The following is a 19,262-nucleotide window of genomic DNA, read 5'->3' as shown; positions in this document are numbered from 1 at the left end:
GCCGATGCTGGAATCTGAGATAACACAGTGTGGAGCTGGATGAACACCGCAGGCCAGGCAACATCAGAGGTGCAGGAAAGCTGATGTTTTGGGTCAGGACTCTTCTTCAAAAAGGTCCCCATCCGAAACATCAGCTTTCCTGCTCCTCTGATGCTGCCTGGCCTGCTGTGTTCCTCCAGCTCCACACTGTGTTATCTCTGACTCCAGTATTGGCAGTTCTTACTATCCCTGATTTTTCAACTGTGTTATCCAGTTCTAGCAATATATGGGTATCATGTTTGACTCTGTGAATAAACATAAGATTGAGTAAATGTGAACTCCAGCATTATCCATGAACCGGATTTCCAGATTCTAACAGAGAAAGACCAATCAGTGGAAGATGATCTGGGAGATGATTGAGTTATAGACATTTTGGGAAGTTGATGGACTACATGAAAGAGACTTGTTAGAGATGAGCAGAACTGTGGAGGATTTAGCAACAACACAGAGCAGTGTAGAGTTTAGTTGTGATACAGGTTGGTGATAGATGGAGACTGCTAATGATTTGGAGTAGGAATGATAGCAGAGGATTAGATTAGTTAAACTCAAGTCTGGTGTGTTTTGTTTACAGCAGTCTCCACTGTGTGAGTGGTATTTGGCAGGATGATATAACTGTTTAAATGGTATACAGAATATTGTTCATCTCCAAATCCTGCCACACACTTGCCCCACTCCTGGAGACCTACTTGGTAGTTTTTCTGCAGTTTTCTAAATACCACTGTAGTGATATGGAAGATTCTTTGTTGGGAGCCACAGAGAAATCTGCAGCCACTGCATTGTATGAAGATATTTTGAGATCCAGCACTGATAGAAGGTTTAAACCTTTTGTGCTGGTCTTATCTGTTCAACGCTAACTTCTAATTTCTGACTTCTGACTTTCCTGAGTTTTAATCTTCAGTACTAATTTTGTTTCCTTTGTACATATTCACCACATGTAACTATTTGTTACATATTCAGCAACATTGTCATGTTAAAGGATGGTTGCAGTCAATTTGATTGAGTCTATAATTCAGTACAGTTTGATTTTTGTCCATGTTCATGCATCAAATTCTTTGAAAACAGACTACAAAGAACGATTTGGAGCAGCGACGACCACAGCTCGATGCTATTTTTACTCTGGCTCAGAACCTGAAAAATAAAACGGGTGACCTGGAGGAGCGAGCTTCAATTACTGAACGATGTAAGTGAAGTTCCTCCACAAATAACTGTAAAATATGAAACCGGAAATTGTGTTTGAAATGATTGCAGCATTGTTACCTGGTGGTTTGAAAAATATGATATGCTTCAGCTGTTTGATAGCAATTATCTACATGATACCTGTTAGAAGATGTACGGAGATCCAGGCATTGCAGCTTCCGGAAGTGAAGGCATGCTTGACTTTGGTGCTAAAAGTTGTATAACGCTGATACAAGGGAACTAAAATAACAAAGCAGTGAATGAGTGTAGGTCAGATTACTATCATGTTCCCAAACTGGGTTTATGTATGATCTCGGAGCTGGCGTCGGCCATTCAGCCCCTCAGTCTAGCTTCACCATTCAGTAAGATCATAGCTGATCTTTTTGCAACCTCAAATCCTCATTCCTGCCTACCCCTGATAATCTTTCAACTGCTTAGTAATCAAGAATCTGTCTTCCTCTGATTGGAAATATTTGAGGATTCTGCTTCCACTTCCTATCAGGAAGAGAGTTCCAAAGACTCGTAACTCTTTGTTTTTTTTTGCTTCATCTCTGTTTTAAATGGATGATATCTGGTTTTTAAACAGTGACCTCTCGTTCTAACCGAAAGAACTGCGGACGCTGTAAATCAGGAACAAAAACAAAGTTGCTGGAAAAGCTCAGCAGATCTGGCAGTATCTGTGAAGGAAAAAACAGAGTTAATGTTTCAGGTCCGGTGACCCTTCCTCAGCTCTGAGGAAGAGTCACCGGACCTGAAATGTTAACTCTTTTTTGCCTTCACAGATGCTGCCAGACCTGCTGAGCTTTTCCAGCAACTTTGTTTTTGGACCTGTAGTTCTATATTTATCCACGACAGGAATCATCTGCCCAAATCTGCCCTACCAAAACCCTTCAGGGATCATGTATGTTTCTAAGTTTGTTGTTTGCCGGTTTAAGAAAGTTTTTTTTTGTAGCATCAATCACACGAGAATGGCAGTAGTGATTAGTGACAATGTGCTTTTAAATGCAGTATTTCAACTTCCTGTATGTACTTACCTCCTTTTGATGTTTCTATGCAGTGGTGAGGGTGCAAAACCAATGGGACAACACACAGCACGGATTGGAGGCGCGGCAGCAACAGCTGGAAGAGTTGCTCAGTGACAGCATACAATGGGAAGAGGACTTGCAGGCAACTGAACGAATGGTCGGTCAGAGTGAAATCCGCCTGCAGAATGTGCTTCATGTCACTTCAGAGCCACTTGCCCCACAGCTGGCAGAAAGCAAGGTAACTTGTTGGCCTTCATTGTGAAGTGGTTAATTGACTGAGTCACATAATGTGGTATATTGTAAATTTCAAGAGTCTGTCAGCAGAGGGAGCATCTTGACCACTGTAGACTGTGTTATGAACCCTGTGGAGACTGATAACTTTTATAGTTAATTGCTGGATGAATGGTACAAGATTTTACATTTAACAAATTTCTTGTAACAGACTAAAAGCACTGGTGACTAAACATTTGTAGACAACTGATACTTCAAAACATAAAACAAAACTTTTAACACAAGGAAATAGCACATGGAAATAACTACCATCAGGTAAATATTGCATTGTCCTTAAAGTAGACATTTAATTCTTCCAGAATCAGTCCAAAATTATTCTTAATTCCCAAAGGTTTACTTTTATTCTACTTTGTTTTCAGCTGGTAACTTCTAACTCCAGAGCTGCCCTCCATAGTGAGAGTATTACTGGAAATCCTCCCTGCAATGTAAACTAGGTTAATGTTGTTAGGGTCTGGAATGATCTATCTGTTGGTGTGGTGGAGGCAGAATCACTTGAGTAGTTAGGGTCTGGAATGCAGTATCTGAAAGTGTGGTGGAGGCAGATTCACTTGGGTGGTTAGTGTCTGGAATGTACTGTCTGAGATTGTGGTGGAAGCAGGTTCACTCATTGGTTTCAAAAGGGAAATAGACTAAAAAGGAGCATTGTTTGGGGTAACATGGAGAAGGTAGGAGAATTGATGCTAAGGGAAATACTCATTCAGAGAGCCTATGCGCACACAGTTGTTCAAATAGCCCTCCTGTGCTGTAGCAATTTTGTGATATTTATTTTGAAATGATTAAAATGTTCAAATTCTATTCATCAAACCAAATACCAAATTAAACTCTCATTTCTACTGCTACAACACGTTTTGGATCAGTTCAAACAGCAGTATGTACCAAGAATATGAAGAGAGCAAAGGAGCACTCTGCCCATTTCATACTAATTCATCTACATTGCAGTGGTTGAGCCACATGTTATGTGAGAAGATCGAAGTCCTTCGAGTAATGTTTCACAGACTCCTAACGATGGAAGTGGATCACAGCTACAATCGCCACCTATTAATCCCTGCAATAAGCTATTAGTCTGATGGAGCAACTTTTTGTTGAACTGCACAAACTGATAGAATTTCAATAATTTTGGTCCCCACATGTGTTGCTGATTCTGGTTGTGAAGGTAGTTAGCAGATTATTAAATTATTAAAACAAATGGAAAATATTTTCTGCTGTTTGCTTCTGTGATGTTATGAAAAGCGTGGCTAACTGCCCCAAGGCCATACTGTGGTGTTCTTTCGAGACTGTATATTAATCTCCTTGAAACATTGATAACTAGAATATAACATTGACAGTTTGATTAGTGATCTTGTGCATTTGTGTTATTTATTGTACAAAGGTCATTGCTTATAAAATATTGCTGAATAGAACTGTAGTTCTCATTTGGGATAAACGAAGAGTTGAATTTGGTGCAAAAGCTGATTATGGTTTGCTTCATTCTTTAACCCTTTGTAATTAACTTGCAAACATGATTTTATATATTGGTTAACAATTTTGTTATACTCAGCTCACTGAGGAAATTGCCTTCCTCCCCACTCCCCCAGGACACTGATAAATGTTCAGATTAATGTATGTCACGCGATGATTGAGTGAATGACAGTTGTGACTAGTGCCCAGAAGACTGTTCCGTCTTAGGAAAAGTGCAAAATGTTACTCTTTTTGAATATTGTTTCCCTTTCTGAGTGAGCAGAAATTAGTTAAGAATTGCAATCGTAGCTATAACATATATCTGAGAGAGAAGTGGTAGTACAGGGAGGACAATATAGACATAATTCTAAGCATGTTTGTGCTTTGGATCAAACTGTATCTGTGTCTTGTACTACTCTTTTTCAGCAATTCTTACAAGAATTACACAAAGGGCAGTTTACAGTGGCTGCATTCAAAGACTTATCCAGTAAACTTCTCCGGGAGTATGCAGCAGATGATACTCGGAAGGTGAAAGAGGTTACAGACAGCATTAATACATCCTGGAATAATATCAATCAAAGGTGAGATGAGATGATTTGGCAGACCAGGATCAAATTTTGTGTGTGTGTATAGTTTAGATATTTCATCTTTACCCAGTTATTTTCTCTGCCTTCAACTAATTGTTTTTCCCTGTGCTTTTTTGCCTGAGAGAGCTAATTGACAGGTTGGTCCTTGAATGTGAAGCTACAATACTATCCAACTGTGTTACTATCCGTGAACTGGCTGATCAGGAATTTCTTTTCACCTGGTCTTTTCTCAGTTGTTCTGTAATGCAGTTAAAACACAAATTACTATAAATGTAAAATAAAAACCGAAATAACTGCGGATGCTGTAAATCGGAAACAAAAACAAAGTTGCTGGAAAAGCCCAGCAGATCTGGCAGTATCTGTGAAGGAAATAACAGAGTTAACGTTTCAGGAACCGGTGACCCTTCCTCAGAACTGTTCTGAGGAAGGGTCACCGGACCCGAAACGTTAACTCTGTTTTTTCGTTCAGAGATGCTGCCAGACCTGCTGGGCTTTACCAGCAACTTTGTTTTTGTTACTATAAATGTATCTGTGGACATGAATCTTTTCACTGCAAGGTGCAGTACATTTGGGAAGGATGCACTCGTATAGTGGTTATGATACAGGCAGTAGTAATTCTGAGGTCTGGGCCAATAATCCAGCTTTGGAGTTTAGTTCCCACTTGGTCAGTGGAGAATTTGAATTCAGTTAAAAACAAAATATGGAGCTAAATAGGTGTACCAGTAAAAATTGCCATATAGCTGTCAGATTGTCATAAAATCTCGCTCTATTGCATTTGCTAAATGATCCTGAAATTGCAAAGAATTATGCTGAAAGCCGATTTAGGATCCTCAGGCAGGCTTGCACATACTGGAAGCTACATTTACTAACACACAGGATCCTGTTCTTTGCAGTTGGAAACCTACATGCACTACATTCATTTCAGTCAACAAAATAGGTGACAACCATGGTCTGTTTTATTTCTCAGGACAATGTCTTGATTAATCAGAGTCGAACTGCCTGTTTTAAAATTTAAATAACTTAGTTAACTGTCAATTACCATCAAACTGGTGTATTCGATATGGTAATGCCTGTACCACATAGAGTCCACTTGACAACCAATCTGCGCTGCCCTGTTGTACAGTATGTTATTTTCTCTTTGCCTCGCTATTCTTGCAAATAGCGCCAATGAGGGCAAGAGGAGAAGCCTCGACAAAAAACATCTGTTTACAGCAATGCTCAAGAACAGTGCTAACAAATAACTATTTGTATACCATATCATTGTGACATTTAATAATTGGGGGAGATGTGAGAAACTATATCTTGCAAGAAAGTCTCTTCTAGTTGGACCAGAAGTGGCTGTCCTCATCTACACTAGACCCCATGGAATCTGGAGTGAAAAATACCTCACAGGTATTGGTGGCAGCATATACAGTATGATGTGTAAATTCACACACAATGCTTAATCATGTTCTTGTAGATTGTGGGCAGGATCTGGATTCATGTGATGAATTACCCATTGCAGAATTCCTAATCCTTGACATGCTTTTATAACCCTGGTATTCATATGACTGGGCCTAGCCCTTCAGATGTTAATAGTGAGGTTTCAGTGATTACAATTATTGCGAAGTTGGCTAGCATGCTCGTGGATTGGGAGGCAGGGAGTTAGAATTGGTTTTTGTAAAATGTAAAGGGGGAAAATCAGTGTGTGGTCCCTTTAAAAGATGATGTGCTTTTTCCATGCTTAGTGATTTAAAAAGGATGTCTATGAGCAGCTTGTGGGTTTGCAGGTGCAGAGAAAACACTCAAATTGAAACATTTGTATCAAAAAGCTGTACAGTTAGCAGACCAAGCACCAGTTTTGTTTTGTTATCAAGACAACAAGTTTTGAATTTAGTCAATTAATTTGAATCAGACACTTAGAGACTAAAAATCAATTAAATTTAAATCTGCTGGTTTTGACAACATGGGACCAATCCTATTGTAAGAAATTAATATGTCATCAAGGGTATAAAAGGAGAGGGCAGTTGGAAAATCAGGAAAGCGCACTGCCATCTGCAAGAGTTAACACCTCTCAGCTCTCAGGAGAGAATCACCCGCTCTCAAAGACTTCTCTAATTTTTGGAGAAAGCACCATCTATATGAAAGGTATCTATGACACAAGTAGTTAATGTTTCTGACAAAAGAATTCGACAGAGAAGGCGTCCTGACAGAAGAGTTGGTCGGAGAAGACCCAGAACATTCCGGAAGACACGTAACCTGTCTGTAATTTTGAGAGACTAAATTCTTCTTTTAAATTTTATTTATATAAGTGGAAGTTGTATTTATTCAACAGCATACCAGTAGAATCTTGTTTTATTTGGGAATAGTTAGTAGTTAGGGGTTTATTCGGTTTGTTAATAATTTAGTTAGTTTGTTCACTGTTAGAGTTAGAGAAATAAATTGTTAAAGTAAAGTGAGATTGGAAAGTGAGTGTCAGGGGTTTATTTTATGTAACCACTAGAAGTTGCGGAAAAGCAGTTTACACCACTTTTCACACTGCTTTTAACAGATTATATAGGGTGAGGTGCTCCTCCCTAGGTGTTTCAGTTTTACTTATTAGTGGGGGGGGTGTCAACCTCCACTTTGTAACAGACTGGGGACTCATCCAGGATTTGGATGGATTTGGACAGATTTAGGGTACAAAAGGTCTTAGAATCATAGAATCCCTACAGTGTGGAAACAGGCCCTTCGGCCCAATAAGTCCACACCGACCCTTAGAACATCCCACCCAGACCCAGCCCCCTAACCTAAACATCCCTGAACACTATGGGCAATTTAGTATGTCCAATCCACCTAACCTGCGCATCTTTGGACTGTGGGAGGAAACCGGAGCACCCGGAGGAACCCCACGCAGACACGGGGAGAATGTGCAAACTCCACACAAGCAGTCGCCCAAGGGTGGAATCGAACCCAGGTCCCTCGTGCTGTGAGACAGCAGTGCTAACCACTGAGCCACCATGCCTCCCAGCAGATTTAAACAGGCTTGTGGACTAGTGTCCTAGATCTTTAAATAAAACTCAGCTGAGAAGTGGAAAATCTGTTTAATTTTGGTTGCTTGTTGTTGGTTAAATCAACAGTGGGGAAATTGCTCTTAACATTGCGAAAGAGGTTTTAGCCATCAAAGATGCTTCCCAAATTTGTCAAGGAAGTTTAGAAAGACAGAGAAAGGGGCACTTTTAGAATTAGCAGACAGGCTAGAATTGGGCTTAGGGATAAGAAGTAAGCTGAACTTGTAACGGAGTTAGGTAGGCATTTAAGTATATCAGAGAATTGGTATCAGAAACATATAAACAATGGTTCAGAAATGCAAGAAAGGAACCGGGCCACACTTGTATCGCATTTGAAAGAATTAAACAGAGCAACTTCGATAGATGGATGAGATAGATTAAAGATAGAAAAGACATATGAAGCTCTTAGAGATTTATTTTGCTGGAAGAGTTTAAAAACTCACTTCCAGAAATGATAAGAACTCATGTTGAGGAACAGAAATTTAAAACAGCGAGAAGAGCTGCCAAAATGACGGATGAAAACTCATTAGTGCAGAAATTGAAATCTAGCTTCCGACAGCAATTTCATTCAATGAAGGATAGAAATTGGGAAAGAGGGAGATCCTTCAATGAAAAACAAAAGGTAGATCACACTGGGGACAGTTTTCCACATGTGAAAAAAGAAACCCAAGAAGCTGAAAAAGAGGTGAAAGACCTCAAGTGTATTCACTACAATAAAGTGGGACACACAATGTCACAGTGCCGGTGGCTTAAGAGAGGCACTGGGAGAAAAGGATGTGGTAAAAGAATTTAAACCAGTGGGATTAGTTGAGGTAGTGAAGGAAATCCCAAAAGAAGTTGAGGAGCTGCAGGAGAGTGTATAGCCTTGTATTGGGCTGGATAGTAAGATAGCACCCAATCTTTTCAAAGAGTTAGAGATAGTCGGAACTGCTGATGCTGGAGTCTAAGTTAACAAGGTGTCGAGCTGGATGAACACAGCAGGCCAGGCAGTATCAGAGGAGCAGGAAAGCTGACGTTTTGAGTCTGGACTCCCGGGGGAGGGGAAGGGGGCTCTGAAATAAAGAGAGAGGAGGGGGAGGTAATGATAGAAGGTGGATAGAGGAGCAGATAGGTGGAGAGAAGACGGACAGGTCAAGGAGGCAGGGATGAAGCCAGTACAGGTGATTGTAGGTAAGGAGTTGGGATGTGGGTTGGTCAGTGAGGTGGGAGGGAAGACGGACAGGTCAAGGAGGCAGGGACAAGATGGGCTGGTCTTGGGATGAGGTCGGGGGTGGGGAGATTTTGAAGCTTGTAAAGTCCACATTAAGAACATTGGGCTGCAGGGTTCCCAGGCAGAATATGAGGTGCTGTTCCTCCAGCCTTTGGGTGGTGTCGTTGTGGCAATGGAGGCGGCCCAGGATGGACATGTCGTCCAAAGAGTGGGAGGGGGAGTTGAAATGGTTCGTGACTGGGAGGTGTTCTCGCTTGTCACGAACCGAGCGTAGGTGTTCCACAAAGCGGTCTCCAAGCCTCCACTTGGTTTCCCCGATGTAGAGGAGGCCACAGCGGGAACAGCGGATACAATAGACCACAGTAGCGGATGTGCAGGTGAAAACATCTGTTTAATGTGGAGGGTTTTCTTGTGGCCTGGGATTGAGGTGAGGGGGGAGGTATAGGGGCAGGTGTAGCCCTTCCTGCGGTTGCAGGGAAAGGTGCTGGGGGTGGTGGGGCTAGTGGGGAGTGCGGAGCGGACGGAGTCGCAGAGAGAGTGGTCCCTCTGGAAGGCAAATAAGGGTGGGCAGGCAAATATATCCTTGTTAGTGGGGTCAGATTGCAGGTGACGGAAGTGGCGGAGAATGATGTGTTGAATCCGGAGGTTGATGGGGTGATACGTGAGGACGGCATGGTGGCTCAGTGGTTAGCACTGCAGCCTCACAGCGCCAGGGACCTGGGTTCAATTTCACCCTCGGGCGACTGTCAGTGTGGAGTTTGCACATTCTCCCCGTGTCTGCGTGGGTTTCCTCCGGGTAGTCCGGTTTCCTCCCACAGTCCAAAGATGTACAGGCTAGGGTGAATTGGCCATGCTAAATTGGCGTACTGTTCAGAGATGTGTAGGTTAGGTGGGTTATAGGGAGATGGGTTGGTGTGGACTTGTTAGGCCGAAGGGCCTGTTTCCACACTGTAGGGATTCTATGATTCTATTCTATGACAAGGGGAATTCTGTCTTTGTTGTTATTGCGGGGAGGGGGTGTGAGGGCTGAGGTGCGGGAGACGCGAGAGATGCTATTGAGGGCGTTTGGGTAAAGTTTGCTCAGGTATAACAAGGGGAGTTGGTCAAGAAGTTAAAATATTGAGAGATATCGGAGCCGGTCAGTCTCTAATAGTAAGAGATGAAAATCTTCTGAAATATTACCCGAAGAGAGTAGTAATCTGTGGATTAAATGGAGAGAGAATGTGTTCCCCGTGTAAGATGAAGCTAGAAAGTCCAATTAAGACTGGGGAAGTCTTTTTCCAGACTGTGCGGTGACAAGATCCCATAGTCATAAGTTAAAACAAGAAGGGAAAACAAAACAGAAAGATGAAGGAGTTGAGGTCCAGTTTGTTTACACAGTGTTTGATGAAGTGGTAAAGGAAAAACCTAAGTAGGTATAGGATAGGCAGAGGTGTTTAGTTTTGAGAAGTTAATGGAGTTACATCAAAACGATGAGGTGATAAAGGATTTATATCATAAAGCCTACTGAAAAGGAATCAGAGTGTATTCCAGAATGTTATTACCTTAAGGATAAAATCTTAAGGCAGAAATGGAGATCTTGGCCGGTTAGTGCAGATGAGAAATGGGCGGAAGTTCACCAGATTGTGTTGCCGGTAGAATATAGACAGGAATTATGGTGCGTAGCAGACAAATTACCTGTTGGAGGTCATCTAGGAGTGAGGAAGACTCAGGCTAAGATATAGAAACATTTTTATTGACCTGCATTGCATAAAGATATGGTTGAATTTTGCCACACATGTTGTACGTGTCAGATGTAGGAAAGACACAGTGATAAAACCAGCACCTTTGATGCCAATTTCCACATTTGAAGAACCTTTTACGTGGGTTATAATTGATTGTGTAGGTCCCCTCCCTAAAACCAAAAGTGGGAACCAGTATTTGCTCAACATGATGTGTTTACCAGATTTCCGGAGGCAATTCCATTATGGAATGTCAAGGCAAAAAAAAATTGTGGAGGAGTTGCTTGTTTTCTTTATCCGGGGAGATTCAGTGAGTTCAAGGGTCCAATTTTACTGTCAAACTATTTAAAGAGGTTGTGGATAGTTTAGGCATTAAACACATTACATCAAGTGTGTACCATCCTGAATCCCAGGGAGGTGGTAAGGTGGCAAGGTGGCATTAGACCCTAAAGACAGTTTTGAGGACTTATTGCCAGGATTACCCAAATGATTGGGATAAAGGTATCCTGTTTATATTTTATGCTATTAGAAATGCTTCAAATGAATCGACTCACTTTACTCCATTTGAATTGATATTCGGATATGAAGTAAGAGGGCTTTTAAAATTAGTTAAGGAAAAGTTGATAGATCTGAAGTCAGAGATCTCACAGTTGGATTATGTATCTGAGATGAGAGAAAGATTAAACAGAGTAGGTGAATTAGCTAGACAACATTTGAAGGTGGCAGAGCAAGAAGCAGATAAAAAATCTAAAATTCTTATGTTTGCCCATGGGAATAAAGTATTGCTGTTGTCACCAATGGTAGGAGATCCCTTCAGAGCAAGGTATGGAGAGACCTATCAGATTAAGAAGAAGTTGAGTCATGTAAATTATTTGGTAAAGATGCCAGATTAGAAAAAACTTTATTGGGTATGTCATGTGAATATGCTGAAACCTTACTATGACAAGAACGGGAACCGGAGAAACAGGTATTAGTTACTGCCCCTCAGAGTAAGGAATCAAATCCAGATGATTTGGATTTTGATGTGCCTCAGAATAAATTGAATAATAAGGAAGTCCTTAAAGAATGGGATAGGGTCGTGAGATATCTGACACAGGAACAGAGAACTGAATTGAATGACTTGATACAGTGCTATGAGGACATATATAGAAATAGAATGAGGGAGTTGAATACCCTAGTACATGAGGTTGAAGTAGGAAATGCTGTTCCGATAAAACAACACCCCTACAGGCTTAATCCTGTCAAAGCAACGCAGGTTCAGAAGGAAGTGGAAGCAATGCTTCCAAGAAGACATCATTGAGCCAAGTCACAGCGAGTGAACCTTGCTGATCATGTTGGTCCCCAAATCTGATGGTACTCACCATCTGATGATTCTGCATGGATTATCGGAAGGTCAGTGCCGTGACTAAACCTGACTTGTAACCAAATCCAAGGCTGGAGGACTGTGTGGAAAAAGTAGGACAAGCCACTTAAATCATACAGTTGGACTTATTTCATGGTTACTGGCAAGTACCTTTATTGGAGAGAATGAAAGACGTTTCTGCTTTTGTAACTCCAAATGGGCTATATCGATTTAAAGTAATTCCCTTTGGAATAAAAAACTACCAGCCACTTTTCAAAAACTTATGAACAGAGTTGTTGCAGGATTGACTAATTGTGCCGTCTACATAAGTGACTTAGCGTTCTTCAGCCATTTGTGGAAAGATCACATAGAGCATTTGGCAGAGCTCTTTGAGAGATTATGGAAGGCAAAGTTGGTCATAAACTTGGCAAAAACAGAATTCACAAAGGTGGAAGTGACATCCTTAGGGTATAACATCAGACATGGACGGATGACACCGAAGAACGTGAAGACAAAGGCCATTGAGGAATTTCTAAGACCCTCCTCGAAGAAGGAAGTGATACGATTTTTAGGACTGAACGGGCTCTACAATAAATTTGTACCAAACTTTAATGGAGTCGTGGCACCACTGACAGATATGTTAAAAAAGAACATGAAATTTCACTCGACAGAACAATGCCAGGAGGCATTTGAGAATTTAAAAGCCCTATTAACCACCGCACCAGTTTTAGCTACACCAAATTTCTTGAAATCCTTTAAAGTCACTGAAGACACATGCAAAATAGATGTTGGAACTGTGTTACAGGAGGATGATTGTGGAATTGAAAGACAAATTTTTTTTTTAAGAAAAGACTTGATATCCACCAGAAAAATATTCAACCATTAAAAAAAGTTATTGAGTTTGGTAATGGCCTTACAACATTTTAATATTTGCATTGTAAACAATGTATCAGAGATGATTGTGTATACTGATCACAATCCTTTGACGTTTCAAGAAAGATTTAAGGACAAGAGCACCAGAATATTTTGCTGTGCTCTCATGTTATAAGCATTTAATTTACAAATTGTACGTGTTGCGGGTTGTGAAAATATTATCGAAATGCATTATCGCAGGTTTAAAAGAAAAATGTTTATATAAGATAGAAACGTTAGTGTTCAGTGTTAAATGTAAAAAGCATTAGTATGAAATGGGTAACTCCAGATTAGTGAGATATGAATCTAGTAATATTAGGGAGTTAAGGTTTTAGGCAAAAAAAATGAAGCCATCTTTTAATAATGGTTCTTTTTTTTCTTAAGCGGGGTTGATATTGCAAAGTTGGGTAGCGTGCTTGTTGATTGGGAGGCAGGAAGTTAGAATTTGGTGTTTGTAAAATGCTAAGGGGGAGCAGCAGTGCATGGTCCCTTTAAAAGACGATGTACTTTTTCTATGTTTAGAAATTTAAAAAGGATATTGGAGAGCAGCTTGTGGGTTTGCAGGTGCAGGGAAAGCACTTTAATTGAAACATTTGTATCAAAAAGCTGTACAGTTAGCAGGCCAAGCAGCAGTTTTGTTTTGTTATCAAGACAAATTTTGATTTAGCCAATCAATTTGATTCAGGCACTGAGAGACTAAAAACCAGTTAACTTTAAATCTGCTGGTTTTGACAACATCGGACCAATCCTGTTGTAAGAAATTGATATGTCATCAAGGGTATAAAAGAAAAGAGCAGTTGGAAAATCAGGAGAGCAAACTGCCATCTGCAAGAGTTAACAGCTCTTAGCTCTCGAGAGAATCATTCGCTCTCAAAGAGTTCTCTAATTTTTGGAGAAAGTACTATCTAAATCCAAGGTACCTACGGCACAACTAATTAATATTCCTGACATAAGAATTCGATGGAGAAGCGGTTCCTGACAGCATATTTGACGGAGAAGGCACAGAACATTCCAGAAGACCCTTAACCTGGCTATAATTTCAGGACAGTAAATTCTTTTTTTAAAATTTTATTTATGGAAGTGGGGATTGTATTTATTGGAACAGCATACCAGTAGAATCTTGTTTTATTCGGGAATAGTTAGTAGTTAGGCGCTTCTTTGGTTTGTTAATAATTTATGTTGGTTCACTGTTAGAGAAATAAATTATTACTTGTCGATTGTAAAGTGAGTATCAGGGGTTTATTTTATTTAACAACTAGAAGTTGCGGAAAAGCAGTTTACACCACGTTTCACACTGCTTTAAACAGATTATATAGGGTGAGGTGCTCCTGTCTGGGTGTTTCGATTTCAGTTATCCACTTCGTAACACAGTAGTGTCAGGTATCAAGATGAGATGATTAGGTTCCTGTTCCTTGGAAATGGCGATTGCCTTGCTACATGCATGTTACTTAGGAGGCCAGTGGTTAGAACATAGAACATAGAACAGTTCAGCACAGTACAGGCCCTTCGGCCCACGATGTTGTGCCGACCTATTACCCAACTCTAAGAACAAACTACCCTGCATACCCTGCATTTTACTGTCATCCACGTGCCTATCCAGGATTAAATGTCCCTAACGTATCTGACTCTACTGCCACCTCTGGCAGTGAATTCCACGCACCCATCACTCTCTGTGTAAAGAACCTACCTCTGACATCTCCCCTATAACTTCCTCCAGTCACCTTAAAATTATGCCCCCTCGTAATAGTCATTTTCACCCTAGGAAAAAGTTTCTGGCCGACCTGGGGGCGGCTTTTCATGCAGAGGGTGGTGCGTGTGTGGAGTGAGCTGCCAGGGGAAGTGGTGGAGGCTGGTACAATTACAACATTTAAAAGGCATCTGGATGGGTATATGAGTAGGAAGGGTCGAGAGGGATTTAGGTAATGCTGTAATGGACTAGATTTATTTAGGATATCTGGTCAATATGGACGTGTTGGACCAAAGGGTCTGTTTCCGTGCTGTATATCTCTATGACTCCATGACACTTTACCTATGCCTTTCATCATCTTGTACATCTCTATCAAGTCACCTCTTATCCTTCTTCGCTCCAATGAGAAAAGCCCTAGCTCCCTCAACCTTTCCTCATAACATCTGCCCTCCATTCCAGGCAGCATCCTGCTAAATCTCCTCTGCACCCTCTCTAACGCTTCCACATCCTTCCTATAATGAGGCGACCAGAACTGAACACAATATTCCAAGTATGGACTAACTAGGGTTTTATAGAGCTGCAGCATAACCTCGCGGCTCTTAAACTCGATCCTCCTGCCAATGAAAGCCAACACAGCATTAGCCTTCTTAACAGCCTTATCAACTTGGGTGGCAACTTTGAGGGATCTATGGACGTGGACCCCAAGATCCCTCTGTTTCTCCACACTGCCATTAACCCTGTGTTCTGCATTCAATTCAACCTTCCAAAATGAATCACTTCACACTTTTTTCTGGGTTGAATTCCATCTGCCAGTTCTTTGCCCAGCTCTGCATCCTGCTGCAACCTACAACAGCCCTCCACGCTGTCCACAACTCCATCAACCTTTGTGTCATTGGCAAACTTACTAACCCACCCTTCCATTTCCTCATCAAAGCCATTTATGAAGATCACAAAGAGCAGAGGTCCCAGAACAGATCCCTGCAGAACACCACTGGTCACCGAGCTCCAGGCTGAATACTTTCCATTTACTACCACCCTCTATCTTCTATTGGACAGCCAATTCTGTAGCCAGACAACCAATTGCTTCCTTATTTTCTGAATGAGCTTACCATGTGGAACCTTATGAAATATCTTGCTAAATTCCATATACACCACATCCACTGCTCTACCTTCATCGATGTGTTTTGTTGCATCCTCAAAGAATTCAATAAGGCTTGTGAGGCATGACCTGCCCTTCCCAAAGCCATGCTGACTATTTCTAATCAAACTGTGCTTTTCCAAATAATCATAAATACTATCTCTCAGAATCCTCTCCAATAATTTGTCCACCACAGAAGTAAGACTGACTGGTCTGTAATTCCCAGAATTGGGAATTGTTGGTTCCAGTTGGAAAGATTGGAGTAGAGATTGTGGAACTGTATGTTGCATAAATGGTAGAATTACAGTGAACAGGCCTGGTTAAGAACTGGCAGAGTAAGGAACATGGCGGCAAGTCTAAGTAACAAGGGATTTAATACACGGGTGTACCTAATGTCAAAACCGATATTTAATTCCAGTTGGTATGAAAAAAATTAGTGATAGTTTCTGTCACAAGTCAAAGGTGCTTGAAATTTTAATTATTATTTAAACTTGCAGATTCTCAATGAGAATTGTAATATTTTTATGATTTCTCTGTTTTGCGCCTGTTCTTCAGTCAGTGTCATGCCATTTGTTCTGATATTCTGTGTTGTCCTTGTTGCTTCCCTTAGAGCCAGTGAGAGAGTTGAAAAGCTGGAGAATGAACTGAAGCAGCTACAGAACTTGCTGCAGGAGTTAGAGGGATGTCTCGGGTGGTTGCAGGATACTGAAAGTGCAGTTGATACCCTGGCTAATGCAGCTGACAAAGAAGACTTTCTGCAGGATAGTGCTGAGGTGAAGGAACTCAAACACCGATTGCGAGTAAGTACACTATGTGATAAAGAGTTGTTTATTTGATTATCTGTAGCAGCCTTTTCAGTAATACTGGAATGTGTATGCTTTTGATTCTGACTTTAATCTTCTGGCTGATTTTACAGATACTAACTTCATCTGGGTTGATTAAATTTAGTAAATTCATTTGGAAACAGTATTAGGAGACCTCTAAAAATACTTTAAAAATACATCTGATTGGTTCATGTTCTTTTTGCCCACCTTGCATGTTTGGTTGCTGTTCCAAAATATAATAGCATGACCCTTGAGAGATGCGAGTCGAACATCTCAGATTTGTGATTAGTCTGCTACATTAATTCAATTATCACTTAACTAGTTGGGATCTAAATCTATAGCAAGTGTATATTTTGGAGGAAATTAAACTTTTGGCATTTAAGAATGGAACCTGGGTTATAATTCAGTGCAGTAATGTTCTGTTTTATAACCTGCATGAGATCATTTACCAGTGTAGGAAATTTGCACAAGTGTTGAAGTGACAGATTTCAACTCACTGCATCAAGGAATTAGTGTGTAGTATTTGTAAATAGTGTGAACTCTGTATAAATAAGAAGGACAGCTTTCAACAGAGAAAATATTTGTATCTGTTAATATCCTTTAAATATATGTGACTGAAGCTAGTTAAACTGTCTTTTCCTCATAACACACAGCAGACTTTGATCATTTCACAGTGTAATACCTGTGTTCATCAGTTGGAGGAGCCAGATGGTTTTATATCTATCTGAGCCAGTTAACTTGACTAGCATACTCAGAAACAAAAACAGAAGTTGCTGGAAAAGTTCAGCAGGTATGGCAGCATCTGTGAATAAAGATCAAAGTTAATGATTCGGTTCCGGAGATCCTTACTCAGTTCTGAGGAAGGGTTGCTGGACCCTAAACGTTAACTCTGATTTTTTTCTTAACAGATGCTGCCAGACCTGCTGAGCTTTTCCAGCAACTTTGTTTTTGTTCCTGTCATCAGATCTTGAATATTTTAGAAATGTGACAGGATTTAAACAAGGACAAAGGCAGGGAATGAGGGAATCGAAGAACCAAAAGGAAAGTGTGTGTTAGGTTCGAAGGCAGGAGTGATTAAATGGTTAACAATGAAGACGCAAAACAAAAAGGTATGATAATGGAACAGATAAAGAATCAAAAGATGGGTAAATGAGAAAGCAGAATCCTATTCAGTGCTTGTTGTTTGAAAAAGTGGAAGCAGTAGTTATAATCTGAAACTGTTGAAGCCCATGTTGAGTTATTGAAAGTTGAGATGTGTTCCTCAAGCTTATACTGAGCTTTGTCGGAACAGTCGAAGTGGACAATGACAGATTGACATGAGACCAGGGCTGAGAATATGTTGATAGGTAAAGAAAGCTCAGGGTCATGCTGCAGACTGAACAGAGAATTTCTATAAATCACCCAATCTGCAATTGATCTGCCACTATTCAGCATTTGGAATGTTCTGAGCGGTTTTGTGCTTCATATCTAAGGAAGGATGAACTGGCCTTGGAGGAAGTCCGCAGAGGTTTACATGAATGATTCGGGGATGAAGGACTTGTCATATGAGCAGCAGTTGAGAACTCTGGATGTATATTTGTTGAGAATGATGAGGGGGTGATCTAATTGAAACTCTCAGAATACTGAGAGTTCTGGATAGAGCAGCTGTGGAGAAGCTGGTTCTGCGAGTAGGAGAGACTAGGATTTGAGGGTACAGCCTCAGAGTGAAAGGACGACCCTTTAGAACTGAGATGAGGAGGAATTTCTTCAGCCAGAGGCTGGTGAATCTCTGGAACCCATTTGCCACAGAAGGCTGCAGAGGCCAAGTCTTTGAATTTATTTAAGACAGAGATATCTTGGTTCTTGATTAGCAAGGTGATCAAGGGTTACAAGAAGAATGTAGGAGAATGGAGCTGAGAAACATATCACCTGTGATTGAATGACGGAGCAGACTGAATGGTCTATATTTTATGGGCTTATGGAGACCCCATGTGAGCAGCAAATCCAGTATGTTAACCTGAAAAAGGTGCAATTAAATTGTAGTTCCTCAAGGAAGGAATGTTTGAGCCCAGGAGGTGGAGAAATTTTAAAGAGGAGTTGACTGTAATACGATAGAGAGAATAGTTCTTTCAAAATGCTAGAAGAGGAGAGGGCGGGCAGATGTGTTTGGTAGTGGAAATGGTAGAGGATAATCTCTTACATGTGGAGGCTGGTATGACGGAATGAGAGAGCGCAAAGGAAATCCTGTCTTTATTTCAGACTTTCAACGTCCATAGTATAATATTATGTTTGAGTGAAATTGAGGCATTTGACATTGAAAATAATAAGTAATAGATTACAAGTGACAATTTAAAAATTATGATGTTGTCCTTAGTCCACTGCTTTAGACTTGAACATCCTTCGAAGTTTGAAATTTACCACTTGTATTGAGGTCCTTCACAAAATTAATCTCCATGCTGGATTTTAAGTTACACCTGTTCGATACACTATTATTTATTGCTCTAGAAAGCATTAAATTTTATTGTAAAACATTGTAAAAACTCAATTGCTCTATATTTATGTAGCCTTTGTGTGAGTTTTAATATATGCTGTGCAGGGCGGATGTATTAATCAGCCATGAATTATGTGAGTTGCAGTGTAAGAGAAATATTAAACATTCATGACAGCGTTCTCACTCTCTCGTCCCTTTGTTCCATGTTGATAGTAGAGCAGTTTATGAGAAATCAAGCACTGTACTAACTGTTTAGACACCTACGCACAAAAGTTTCACACTCCTCAATATCTCAGATCCTTTTGCCTCAAACTGCCAAAACACCTCCAAGTTTAGTTTTACATCTTTTAGAAATACGCAAAGAACTGCATGAG

General features: G+C 40.6%; 1 protein-coding gene across 4 annotated transcripts in view; it reads left to right on the top strand.

Moving 5' to 3' along the window:
• LOC109917954 (dystrophin-like) overlaps window positions 1-19,262 on the top strand; it is a 333,913-nt gene that overhangs the window by 176,482 nt on the left and 138,169 nt on the right. For all 4 annotated transcript variants that reach the window (XM_048600638.1, XM_048600639.1, XM_048600636.1 and 1 more), the window contains exons 47-50: window positions 1,102-1,219; window positions 2,273-2,478; window positions 4,395-4,549; window positions 16,205-16,394. In XM_048600638.1, the coding sequence (XP_048456595.1) occupies window positions 1,102-1,219; window positions 2,273-2,478; window positions 4,395-4,549; window positions 16,205-16,394 (669 nt within the window). The remainder of the gene's footprint in view (window positions 1-1,101; window positions 1,220-2,272; window positions 2,479-4,394; window positions 4,550-16,204; window positions 16,395-19,262) is intronic.

Source organism: Rhincodon typus, chromosome 9 (genome assembly GCF_021869965.1).
Source record: "Rhincodon typus isolate 14 chromosome 9, sRhiTyp1.1, whole genome shotgun sequence".
Taxonomy (NCBI): Eukaryota; Metazoa; Chordata; class Chondrichthyes; order Orectolobiformes; family Rhincodontidae; genus Rhincodon; species Rhincodon typus.
Note: the sequence above shows the minus strand (reverse complement) of the source record. Positions and strands in the feature narration are given on the sequence as shown.